Raw genomic sequence first — 11,633 nt, forward strand, 5'->3', positions numbered from 1 at the left:
GCCTCCCTGACGCTCTCCTTCCCCACCCTGCTGGAGCCTTCGACTCACAAAGGCCGCAGAACTGAAGGGTGTCCTGGGGAGTGCGGGGCTGGGGCCTGGCTGGCCATTGGTCTGTTATTTTGCCTGCGTCCTGGGGCACTGGAGTTGTTTTTGGCAACACAGAATAAGAATGACGGAGAAATTTGGTGGGAAAGGGAAAACATTGTTACTGAAATTTAGTGCTTTCCTTAAAAAAGAAATGAAACTCAGCAATACTGAAATTTTGGGTAGCCAAGGGGTAACCGCCAGTGTAAGGCAGAACTGAGCTATTGTCAGCAGTCGGACAGCAGTGGACGTCGGTGGAGGGGGCTCCGCTCCTTCCAGCCTCTGCCAGTGTGGGCCCTGCCGACTGCACCTTCCCAGTGCTACCCAGAGGCCAGCGGCTCACCCCACAGGGAGGGAACTGTCTTGGTTCTATAGCATGGGCTCAATTGGAATGGTTTGAGTGAAACTAAATTTCAGTCGAGATCCTGCTGCCAGCAAGCTGGATATAACAGTGGCCTTTCACTCAGGGCCTGGCACTGAAACAGGTCCAGGACGCAGGAGAGCAGCTTGGCACATGGTGTCTCCAGCACCCTGAGGGCGCGGAGCTGGGCCTCAAAAGGGTGCCCGCCCCTGTGAGGGAGTGCACTGTGTGAGCGCGCGTGCAGTGTCGAGGCCTTTGGCAGACCCCAGAGAAGATGTGACATCGTGACTAAATAGCAGTGTCTTTTGCCTGGCAGCTCGCAGCACCTCCCCTCCCATTTCCAGTCCCTGCCCTGAAGCTGCCTGTCCTTGGAGAGCCCCCTGCATCTGCCTCCCCTTCTCCTACCGTGGCACGAGGTGCTTGCCCAGACTACCTGGGCCAATGGGCTTTGCCCTGGGACTCTTCGAATCGAGGAGCAGTAATTAAGCAGTGCCCAGCGGGGCCCTGTCCTTGTGCAGGCTGCGGTTAGCAGTGCTTCCGTCAGCGATCTGCAGCGGCTAACGTGTACTCAGGCAATTCAGAGCAAGGTATTATTTACCCTGCTGACGTCAATGAGAACATATTATCCACTGTCCTTTTCTGCAGCCTGAAATGAGCACCAGAACTCAGAGAACACAGCCACCTTCCCTACTCTAAAAATTCCACCCAAGGCCCGATGAGGCAAAAGCCCTATCGCATTGACCTGACACTCACACCGCCCGGGCTCTTAGAAAACAAGTTGTTTTTATTTTAATTCAAGAGGGTTGGAAACATAAAAACAGTACATTTTCCTTGCAGAAAATTACCCCATTTAAATTACCATTTGGTACAAAGATTATTTATTACACTGCATTTTAGGCAATTTTCTAACATTGAGTGACAAGTTATACTTTTGATTTTTTTTTCAAATTGGAGCTATTATGATTTGCACTCATAATACCAAAGCTATTGAACTCACCAATTTTTTCTTAGTAATTAAAAAAAAAGCACACAGAAAAAAATAACTACAGTTAGATTAACTTTATCAAAAGTAACTCTTTCAGACCAAACATCCAGCGAAACCACCCGCCTCCCTTCAGATATAAGCAAATACTCTTGCCCTTTCTACAAAGTGCAAATATCTCTGTATCCCTTTTATTTCTCAAACTGCAGTCCCCGAAGTGAAGCAAACCTTTCTCTCCGCTTCTTTCCCCTTCAGAGATTTTGGTGAAGGCAGGTTTCTCTTACCACCCATGGTGGAAAGGTCTCACCACTTGAATTTCCTTGACTGAGCAAATCTTCAGCAGACAAGACACCACAGAGCCAGCAGCAGCCCGTTATCTGCACTGGGGAATGCGACATTATTCCGTCTGGGGTCATATGTTTCCAGGATGTTGTTTTGTACTTCTATTTTTAAAGCTCCCCTCTACCCACCCACTTTGCCTCTGAAAAGACAGAGTATTAAGTCAAAGTCTGTTATTACTTTTTTAATGCTAAAAGTAATAAGCAGTTCTATTTGATGGGGCTTGACTGTAAGGAAATGTCACGCCCCTCGAGACAAAGGCTGAGTTCATGACGGTTCCTGGGGTGGAATCTGCTGGCCTGCAGTGGTGGCCTGATGCCATGCAGTGCGGCCCCTTGGCAACTGAGTAGGGGGGTGTCCTGTAGGAAACTGCTGTATTGTAACTTGGAAAAACTAGGCGTCTTTGAGGTGAGCCTAAACTCCTGCAGTTAACTGGATGCTGAAAGGCAGGTGGGTCTGCGAGGTCTTTGTCTCCCTCAGCCTGGTTCAGTGCACGGCCACCTGGACAGCTGCACTGTCACCTGAAAGCAGCCTCTGCCCCAAAGCCAGGCGGCTGTCGAGTGGAGAATAAGGTTGTGGGAACAATGTCACAGTCACCCTGTGCTTGACCAAAATGGGGGCTTTGTTTATACAGCTGTTTGCTTAAGAAAAGAGTCAGATGCTACTGAAGAAAGAGAGGGGAAAGAGAGGGCTTCTTCCAGAGCAAGCAGCCCGAGAATCAAAACCAGAAGCCAGTCAGCCCAAGCGCTTGTCCCAGCTCCTCCTATCACCAGCTGTGATCTCAGAGAAGTCACAAACTTCCGAGAGCTTTGGTTTCTTCAGCTGTGAAAAATAAGGACAGTATCTCCCCAGCTAATTTCATAGAATTGTTGTGAGGATGAGAAGAGAGTACTTGTGAAAGTGCTTGGTAAAACTAATGTACAAATATAAGCTATTGCTCCCTTGTGGGCAGGCGAGCACAGTATCTGGGCAGAACCCATCAAAGCTCTCCCTGGGTGGCTCTGTGGGCAGTGCTGCCTGGTGTGCCCCAGTGTGTGCCCGAGTCTGCTGATAGGTTGAAACTTGCCTGGAGAAGATGTGGACATAAGGTGGGGGTGCACCTAGGATGGCTGCTAGTCTTTTAGAATCAGCCAGGCTACCTTAATTAGGACAAAAATGGTAAAATAAGAATGTGAGAGGCTACTGGGAGGTGAGAGGCTCCACTGCCTTCGTTCACTCACCACCAAGGGCCAGACAAGGACTCTGACATTACTGGTGCTTCAGACCATGCTGTGGAACCTGTCAGAAGGGAGACAGAAACTTTAAGAAAATCTTTTTGTCCAGTTTAGAAACAAAGGCAGATGATACTGCTCTAGTCTTTTTTTTTGAGGTGGAGTCTCACTCTGTCACCCAGGCTAGAGTGCAGTGGCGTGATCTCGGCTCACTGCAAGCTCCACCTCCCAGGTTCATGCCATTCTCTTGCCGCAGCCTCCCGAGTAGCTGGGACTACAGGCGCCCGCCACTGCACCCGGCAATTTTTTTTGTATTTTAGTAGAGACAGAGTTTCACCTACTACTACTAATCTACTTCATCTACTACTGCGCCCGGCTGATACTGCTCTTGTCTTTCGTACATCGCTCTGAAGATAAGTTCCATAAAAAAATTCCAGGTCGGGTGCGGTGACTCACGCTTGTAATCCCATCACTTCGGGAGGTCAAGGTGGGTGGATCACCTGAGGTCAGGAGTTCCAGACCAGGCTGGACATGGTGAAACCCCATCTCTACTAAAAATACACAAACTAGCTGGATGTGGTGGCACACACCTGTAGTCCCAGCTACTTGGGAGGCTGAGGCAGGAGAATTGCTTGAACCCACGAGGTGGAGGTTGCGGTGAGCTGAAATCGCACTACTGCACTCTAGCCTGGGCGACAGAGCAAGACTCTGTCTCAAAAAAAAAAAAAAAAAAAAAAAAATTCCAGAAGCAACAAAATGATCAAAGATCCCTGCCTGTACAATGACTCCAACTTACGAGCCTCCCTGTTCTCCAATTTTCACCTTTGATGTTTAGGCACAAAGAGACCGAGTGGCTCGGTGGCTTCCCAGGAGGCAGCAGAGGCAAGCCAGGTTAGGAGTTCAAGTGTAGCAGGTCATCCCCAGCACGGGGGTCAGCCATGGTTCACAGGGACCGACTCTGTGAAATGACACACTGCATATTGTCTCTACAGGAGGTCAAATGGGAAAAAGCTATCTGGAGTGTGAATTTTCTTTAAACCAATAGGGAGCTTAAGTGTGACTGTTGATACAGGTTTTAAAATGTAATACAAACATATTTATGAACCTGGGGCTTGATTAGAGGCTGGAGGACCCCAAAGGGGAGCGCCGCTCACTCACCCTGTCCTTGCATCCTCACCCGCCTGCATGTCTCCGGAGGCTGTTTGGTGCCTACATGCCTGGGACCCTGACCAACTGTGACTCCAGGTTGCTGCTTGTCACCTTGCCTTAGTTTCTGGCTGATCACCTGATCACTGGAGCTGGGAATATCCCTCCCGCCGTCTAACCCGTGGGCAGAATTCTGCGAGCGTTTCCCTGCCTTTAGGACTGATGATGACACTCGGTGTGTGGGCGGAGGTGGGGGAGTCGGTCAGTTTCACGATGAGTCCCTTCTGCTGGAGCCTTCGGTCCATGGGAAAGGGGAGGGGGCAGGGGAGAGGCCGATACTCCTACAGGGGGTCCCCCCTTGCTCCCCATCAAAACACAGAACCCCCCATTACTCCAGCGCCAGAGGTGGGAAGGGGCACAAGAGACAAGGGCTGGCTTCAGTCCTGGGCTCCTGTCCGTCCCAGCCTGACTCCAGCACATGGTTTAAACATGGGGAGTTCTTGATATCTGAGGAGGAAAAGGGCCACTGACTTTTTCTTTCCTAGGAGGCAAAAGTGGATGGAGGAGAGAAGGGGTTTGCTCAGATGGGCACGAACAGTCCCTGAGCCCCATCCCCACTCCCCTGCTGGGCCCTGACGCTCTCCCCCCCAGGGATTCTCCAGGGGGTTGGCCTCCTTCTGTTCCCATGGTGGCAGAGGGCAGTGCAGGCAGAGGTGGCGAGGGGGCAGCTGGGATGGTCGGTATCACTGGGAATGTGAAAGTGGGCCACCTCTTCCTGTCGGGCTAACATGCTGTTTGCCTTACAGGGACCAGTGTATCCGTTGCATGGAGATACTAGAGACACACTTGCCCAGCTGGAAATTGCAGAGCTAGTGCATTTCTCCCAAAGCAGAGACTAATACCCCGGATTAAAAAAAAAGAACATAAAAAATAAAGTACCACACATATTGCACTTTTTGCTGAATGAAATTTTTACCTCATGTTTATCTCACCAAAGTCTCTTCAGAGGAGCCTGGTTTACAGGGTGATGAAGCTGATGATGATGATACAGTAGTGTACACACTGCTAATGTGAAACAGACTGGAAAGCAAGTCAGTACTTCAGAGTAGCCCCGGAGAAAAAGAGCGATACTAAGCCTTCTTAGTGTTACATTAGTGTTGATGAAGAGAAAACTGCCTGGAAGCTTCCATGGGTCACTAGTTAGGGACAGAGCAGCACAGGTGACCAGACGGGGCTGAGTAAACACCTGACTGACCAACAGAACCAGTCTCTTCAGCAGCTTACGTTGCAGTCAATACAGAGGGTTATGGAATTTATTGATTTCTGCTTGAAATAAACAAGATAAGCAAATAGGAGCTTACAACACAGGTCCCAGCAGGAGGGGTCACGCTCTGCGTCAGGCCGGTGTCCACGCCGCTGCCGTGTCTGACGGCTCCTGATAGGTCTGGCTGTCGCGGGGCACAGCTCGATTTCTCTCTGGGTCCTTAACCTTCCAGTAGCCTCTCTGCGGTCCCTCATCGGCTGGCCTGACCATCCTGCCATAGCTCCCAGGTCTCCTGGGCTAAGCAGCTCATGGCATTTTTGGGGGGCAGGAGTTTATGTCGATCTGTAACTACACCATTCCTGCAGTTCTGAAATGAGCGGCCCCCATTTTCAATCTGGAAGGCATTTTAATATCACAAATATTGTAGCACTTCTGTAGTATATTTTGGGAAAACGTCTTCCTTCAGTCTAAACAAATCAAGCCCCATTTTATAACTGGCTATTTTGCAAAGACTCAAAACAGATTAGAGATCTTAATGAAATGATCTCTTAAATGAAATGATGTTCTTTATTTCACGAAATCATCAATCTTAAGCACGAGGGAATAAACAACTCCCAGAGGGAGCTTAATTCATTCTTCCTGGATTTTCACTGTGTTATTAAATCACAAAAATGACAGTCCCCACACTGCCCTTTCCCACTGACACCGAGTCCAACCCCGAGCACAGTGCCTCAGCGAGTGTCCTGGCACCATGGTGAGCTGGCGACCAGGCAGTCTCTGGCCAGCAACAGAGACTGCTCAAGTTACTGAAGTTGGTAGGAGCTGGGCTCACACGGCCAGAATGGAACACCCTAGACTTTCCACACTTCACCTGCCTGGACACTAACTACAAAGAGGAAAGGCAACTTAAAGGTGTTTTCTAGATGCAGCATCAGTTAGTCCCTCTCTTTGTGCTTTAAGGAAGATGCTTTGTGCTTACACATTCATCTGCTGATGGGACAAGCCATTCTAAAGGGCAGAAATGGTCATCTTTAGAATTAACACTGAATTTGTAACACCTGGATGTTAACTGTCCAAATGACAAATTATTCATCATTTCTAGGGATACAGTTAGCTAGCTGTAACATCTAATTTTTACTTACTTTGATGACTGGATTGTAAGTGTTGGTTAAGTTTTATTAGTAATATAATGTGTTTGGCAGATGATCTGCTTAAATGGTTAACACATCTGTGGTTCTTTGAATATTGCTGTAATACTTGAACATTTCATTACAAGTCAAAACTTTAAGGAAATTAAGAATGCTGATTCCCACATGGTGGAAAACAAACTCTGAAGTGACTTTGGATTTAGCATTGACATAAATGGAAACTGTTGGTTTCTACAGAAAAGAAAGAATTAAAGCATGATCTGGGGGAAAGGCACAGCACTACCACTTCACATGGGACGTAAAAGTTCCTTTTTCGTGTCCTTAAAATCTCTAAGCCCTATATGAAACTGTCCAAATATACAAAGCTCAATAAACTACTAGCAACATATAGTGTAAGGTCAAAGTAGTTATTACATCGGAAAAGAGACAACAGGTACCCTGGAGAGCGACTGCCCCCAAGCCAGCAGTGTCCACGAGAGACTGCAGGAAAAGCGTGTCTTCCCTGGCCCAGGGCTGGTGCTCTTGATGCGTTCTTGAGTTTCTTGCCCCCTGTCTCCACGGTGGCGGGTCTCCTGTCAGTTCCACGTGTGACACCTTTGGAGTCCTGAGTATATTCTGACACTCGGCAACCCAGGGCACCTTCTGAAGGGGTATGTCACCTGCTCCCGAGTGGAGATGAAGGTGGCCTCTGGGGTCAGCACCAGCTGTTATTTAGTGGCCCCTGAAACAGAGCTCACGCCCCACTGCTTTGTGATGGCCTTGGGGGACAACTTGCATCAGCAGCTAAGAACTTAGGATTCAATGACAAAGCACAGCTTTCCTTTATTTCCTGTGCATCTGATTTCCTGATGTCGTCTTGATTTGCCTTGTAGCCATATGTGGTGGCTCGGCTTCAGTGAAAAATATATTGCCTTTTTTTCCCCATATATATGCAATAGCACACACCTCTTCTGCTTTCACCAAGGTTGCCCTTGATAATAAAAGGATGTAATCCTGCATAAGACCTGGGTCTGAATGTCTTCTTAGGAACACATTTGTCAGTGCCACCCTCGAGAGCTTGCTCCACTCGACCTAAGGGCAGAAGCCTCAGCTACAACTATGTTCCAGCGCTTGCCACAGGCAACTCTGTGGCGGGGCAGGACCAGGAGGAAGCAACGTCCACCCCAGCCAGGCCCTCTGATTCCAGTTGGGTGACTCGATTTCTCCCCGTCAGGGAGAGGGCAAGAAAATAAGCTTTACATTTAAAAGGCTGGAATAACAATAGGAACATACACTCTTCCTTCACCTGACCCACCCAATTCCTGTGCTGAGACTAATTCACCAGGACATACCCGTTGTGTTGTGGATCCACAGCGTCTAGCATTTCACAATCAAAGAGTCCAGGCAGCTCGGAGAGGGCTAGTGGGTCGTAGCTGGAGGGGGCCTCTTGCAGTCCTGGGTTTCTGGGACAGTCTGGCCCCGTCAGGTCACTCTGCTGGGCTCCATCCACAGGATGCTGACAGGGAGCAGGATAGTCTGACGCAGGGGAAGCAGCGCGCGGCAGCTCACAAGTCTGGTAGGAGAACTGTAAGGGGGCTGCGGCAGCTCCTGGCTGTCGTGGTGGTGGAGGTGGTGGTGGCGGTGGCGGCTGCTGCTGCTGTAGCTGCGTGGGCAGAGGAGGAGCAGCTCGGGGGCCGGAAGTGGAGGGCAGGGGCTGAAGCTGCATCTCCTGGTACTGGCTGAGGAAAGGGCTGTATTGCATCTGCTCAGAGGAAGGCTCCAGGACCGGGCTCAGGGGCTGGGTCAGGCTGAACGGTGGGGCCTGCTGAGAAGGCGGTGCAGTCTCCTGGCGGGGAAGGGGCAGCTGCTGACTTGGCTGTGGGTAGGAGCTCTCTGCTATCTGCATCTGATTAAAATATGCCTGCAGTTGAGATTGCTTCTGGAGAAAGAGTCGCTTCTGCTGGAGCCTAAATTGGTAATATCAAAGGAAAGAATTTTAAATCTTCTCAAGTGATGGCAATTTTAATGTAAATGCAATACCAGTCAGTAGCTTCAGTCCTCTACTTGAGTCTCTCTTTCTCATGTCAGCAAAAACAAGTGGGACTGGGGACCGATTGTGTTGGGTTCCCTTCAACCTAATCTCGTTTTTCGCCCCCCAGTTCTGATGATCCTTCAGTGCTAACGTGAGCAGGAATGCATTTTCTCTAACTCCGAGTTTTCCTCTTTATACAATGAGAGGATATTTCCCTTATGAAGAGGCTAGAAGAGGAGAGAGTCACACCTTGGCCTCTGCAGGTGTCTGCAGTTGATGGATTGATTAAGGTAGCTCTACCTTGGCCAAGCTGTTTCTACTAGTGAGGCCAGTGGGCACACATGCTAGTAAGGGAGGATGGAAGGCTCCTGTGCCGCCTACCCCACCTCCATGCTTTGGGCAACTGACTGTGAAAGCTTGGAGCTAGTCATACCCAAAAGAGGAAACGCTAGAAGAAAAGGAAAACAAAGTACGCTGTAGGGCTGCCAGTGCCTGACAGGACCATCCTCCATGGATACTGAGATATCCTCTTAGTAATCATGCTCAGAGGGCCTGTGGCACATGCAGAAAACCTATTTTCCTAGTAATGGCAAATGTGAGAGGGAAAGGATAACACATTCAGTGTTCTCAAGGCTTCCAGAAAGGAAGCAACTTCTTTGGCCAAAGCCCCCTTCTCACCTGTGTTCCTGCAGCTGCTGCTCAAGGCTCCGCGGTGGTTCTTTGCAATAAAGCTGACAGGTGTTCTGTGCCTTTGACAGAAGGCTGGGCTTCTGGAAGAGCAGAAAAACAACACGAGCATGACAATGTGCTAGGATGCAGTCATCAGATGTGCTTCTGCCTGCAGGATGAATCCAACTGTATCCTACAGAATCCACATGGGTTGAAGGGACTGACATTTGCTCCCGGAGACCCTGAAAGAGCATCGGGCCAGCAGGCCTGGCCCATCTCTGACCTCACCTACTTCCGTTTTCCACTCCATTTCCCAAAGTCCACTAGGACTGTGAGCTCATGGACGTTAAGAAGTAATGAGAAAGGTGGAGTTAGATCTCCACCGCTGAATGAATGAGTCGTCCTTTACGGGATCGGTGCTTCATCACTTTTTAAGATTTTTATGCAGCAACATGGAAAGTCCATGTAGACATTCTGCAGACTTCAGATTTTCATTTTATTTATTACTCATTAAGAGGAGTATAGTTAGAAAGAAAGAAGCCAGGTCTCCCGTTCCTGCCCCTCAGTGACATATCCTTTTGTGGGGCCTGAGGACAAAGCTTTTCCCACCACCAACACAGAGCATACGGCTGAAACTGAACACCTTTCTAGAAACTGCAAGGACAGAGCCAAAGCTACTTGCCTATAAGGAATCAAGCGGCTACCCTAAATAAATGCCAGGCAAACACGTTTCTGCTTTGCAGAAGGACACAGTCCGGATGAGCAGACTGAGGTGGACTCGCAAGAAGGACCCACCTGGAGCCTGTGCTGCAGGTACTGGGTCTCCAGGCTCTGCCGTGGGGACAGCTGGGGATGCACGCTGGCAGGGAGAGTGGAGACGCTTTCCTGCGGTGGAGAAACTTCCTCCTGAGGAGCAAGGGGGTGGAAACAATTTTCACCAATTCCCCATGGGGAAAAACAACTCAGTTCTTAGCTGAAGCACCTTTGCAAATGTCCAAAAGGAATTCCAACTCCATTAAGACTTACTAATACGCAAAGCTTTTACGGACCCAGTAGGCTGAGGGCTCCTTACTCTTTAGAACATTTATGCATGTATTATCTCTAGTTAACAACTACCTAGTCAGTACTAGAGCAAAGGCTCTGGGTGTCGCCAGGAGGCCATGGCCTTCACGTGGGCCTTGAACTATAATCCTCTTGGGTGCACTGAAAATAGGCTCAAAAAAAAAAAATCGGATAAGTAGCAGTATTTATTGTATTTTTAGTATAAATAATCTACTTGTAATATTTACTAAAGTGATACCACATCAAAAGTAGTGGTGAGAAACTTCTCATTTGGGTGCAGTTCATTATTCTTCATTTGTGCATGTGTGGCGGAGGAAGGGGAGTTCAAGGGTGACTGTTAAGAGGTCACTCATCTATTCTCTGCCCTGTGAGCCAAAAACAGCTTAAGAGTCTCCAGGCCTCCATCTGGTATTGATCACTTGGAAGCAGTGTGGATGGGTTGAACCCATCAGTGGCAGGTGGCAGCAACAAGGCAAAGAAGCTGTGGGTTTTCCCAAAGAACCTGTTTGCTCCAGGACTGGAGGAAATCCTCTAAGTGAAAATGACCATCTTCAGGACCAACTCACACAGTCACTGAGGGAAGGGCCCAAGGTACCCACCTGAGGGCAGCTGCTAGTAAGGTCCTGGAGCTGAGGAGCCGCCGGCGCCAGGTTAGGGTCCGCCTCTGGTCCTATTTGTTCATACAGCAACTGCACTTTGTTCAACTCTAGAATTCCTTTGGTTCTAGCCAGATTCTGAAGATGTTGTCTAAATGCTACAATTCCTGAAAGAAAGCACCAAGACCACACAGTTTAACTAAAATACGAGGCCTTTCGGTGACCACAGGTGATCACACTAACATGGCAAGAAACCGCCCTCCTATGACGCGAGTTTCAAAAGGCAGAGGAGGAAGCGCTCACCCTGGGTGAGGGAGGTATCCGATGCTCTGCGGCCCTCTCTGAAGCTCACTGGAGACCTGTTGTGGACCTCTCGTTTCTGGGAGCTCAGAGCCTGCATGGCTGGGTTGGTAGGTCTCAGGCTTATGAAGGGAGATGTCATGCGGGGTGAGGGCTGATTGGCTAACATGATGTCCTTAAGGGAAGGGTTGTCCTCCAGAAAGTTCAGGTCCCTCTGAACAGACCCCATATCATACTCCGAGTCCACACTGTCAAGGGAGGGGCTGTCATTCATGGAGAAAATTTTCCCTTTAAGAGAAAACAGAACAGATAAAACCAACAGCAATAGCATCTTCTTGGAACATAGGGTACAAAGCATAACCAGCTTGAGACTTGACAGCTACCATGTCCTTAATCTCCAATCAAAACATCTTTTCAGAGGTTTACTTTTTTTTTTTTTGAGACAGTCTCGCTCTGTCGC

General features: G+C 49.0%; 2 protein-coding genes across 6 annotated transcripts in view; one reads left to right on the forward strand and one right to left on the reverse strand.

Moving 5' to 3' along the window:
* Nucleotides 1-6,016, forward strand: part of PPP2R1B (protein phosphatase 2 scaffold subunit Abeta) — a 40,905-nt gene extending 34,889 nt beyond the window's left edge. Inside the window, exon 15 of one of the 2 annotated variants that reach the window (XM_009187249.3) lies at nucleotides 4,930-6,016. In XM_009187249.3, the coding sequence (XP_009185513.1) occupies nucleotides 4,930-4,961 (32 nt within the window). In that variant the 3' untranslated portion in view covers nucleotides 4,962-6,016. The remainder of the gene's footprint in view (nucleotides 1-4,929) is intronic. The other variant, XM_003910681.2, reaches the window with a different exon arrangement.
* Nucleotides 5,936-11,633, reverse strand: part of SIK2 (salt inducible kinase 2) — a 125,240-nt gene continuing 119,542 nt past the window's right edge. For 3 of the 4 annotated variants that reach the window (XM_003910678.4, XM_031652973.1, XM_017948957.3), the window contains 5 exons: nucleotides 11,177-11,461; nucleotides 10,877-11,040; nucleotides 10,011-10,121; nucleotides 9,225-9,316; nucleotides 5,936-8,481 (listed from right to left, as the gene is read on the reverse strand). In XM_003910678.4, the coding sequence (XP_003910727.1) occupies nucleotides 7,848-8,481; nucleotides 9,225-9,316; nucleotides 10,011-10,121; nucleotides 10,877-11,040; nucleotides 11,177-11,461 (1,286 nt within the window). In that variant the 3' untranslated portion in view covers nucleotides 5,936-7,847. The remainder of the gene's footprint in view (nucleotides 8,482-9,224; nucleotides 9,317-10,010; nucleotides 10,122-10,876; nucleotides 11,041-11,176; nucleotides 11,462-11,633) is intronic. The other variant, XM_021926523.2, reaches the window with a different exon arrangement.

Source organism: Papio anubis, chromosome 12 (genome assembly GCF_008728515.1).
Source record: "Papio anubis isolate 15944 chromosome 12, Panubis1.0, whole genome shotgun sequence".
Taxonomy (NCBI): domain Eukaryota; kingdom Metazoa; phylum Chordata; class Mammalia; order Primates; family Cercopithecidae; genus Papio; species Papio anubis.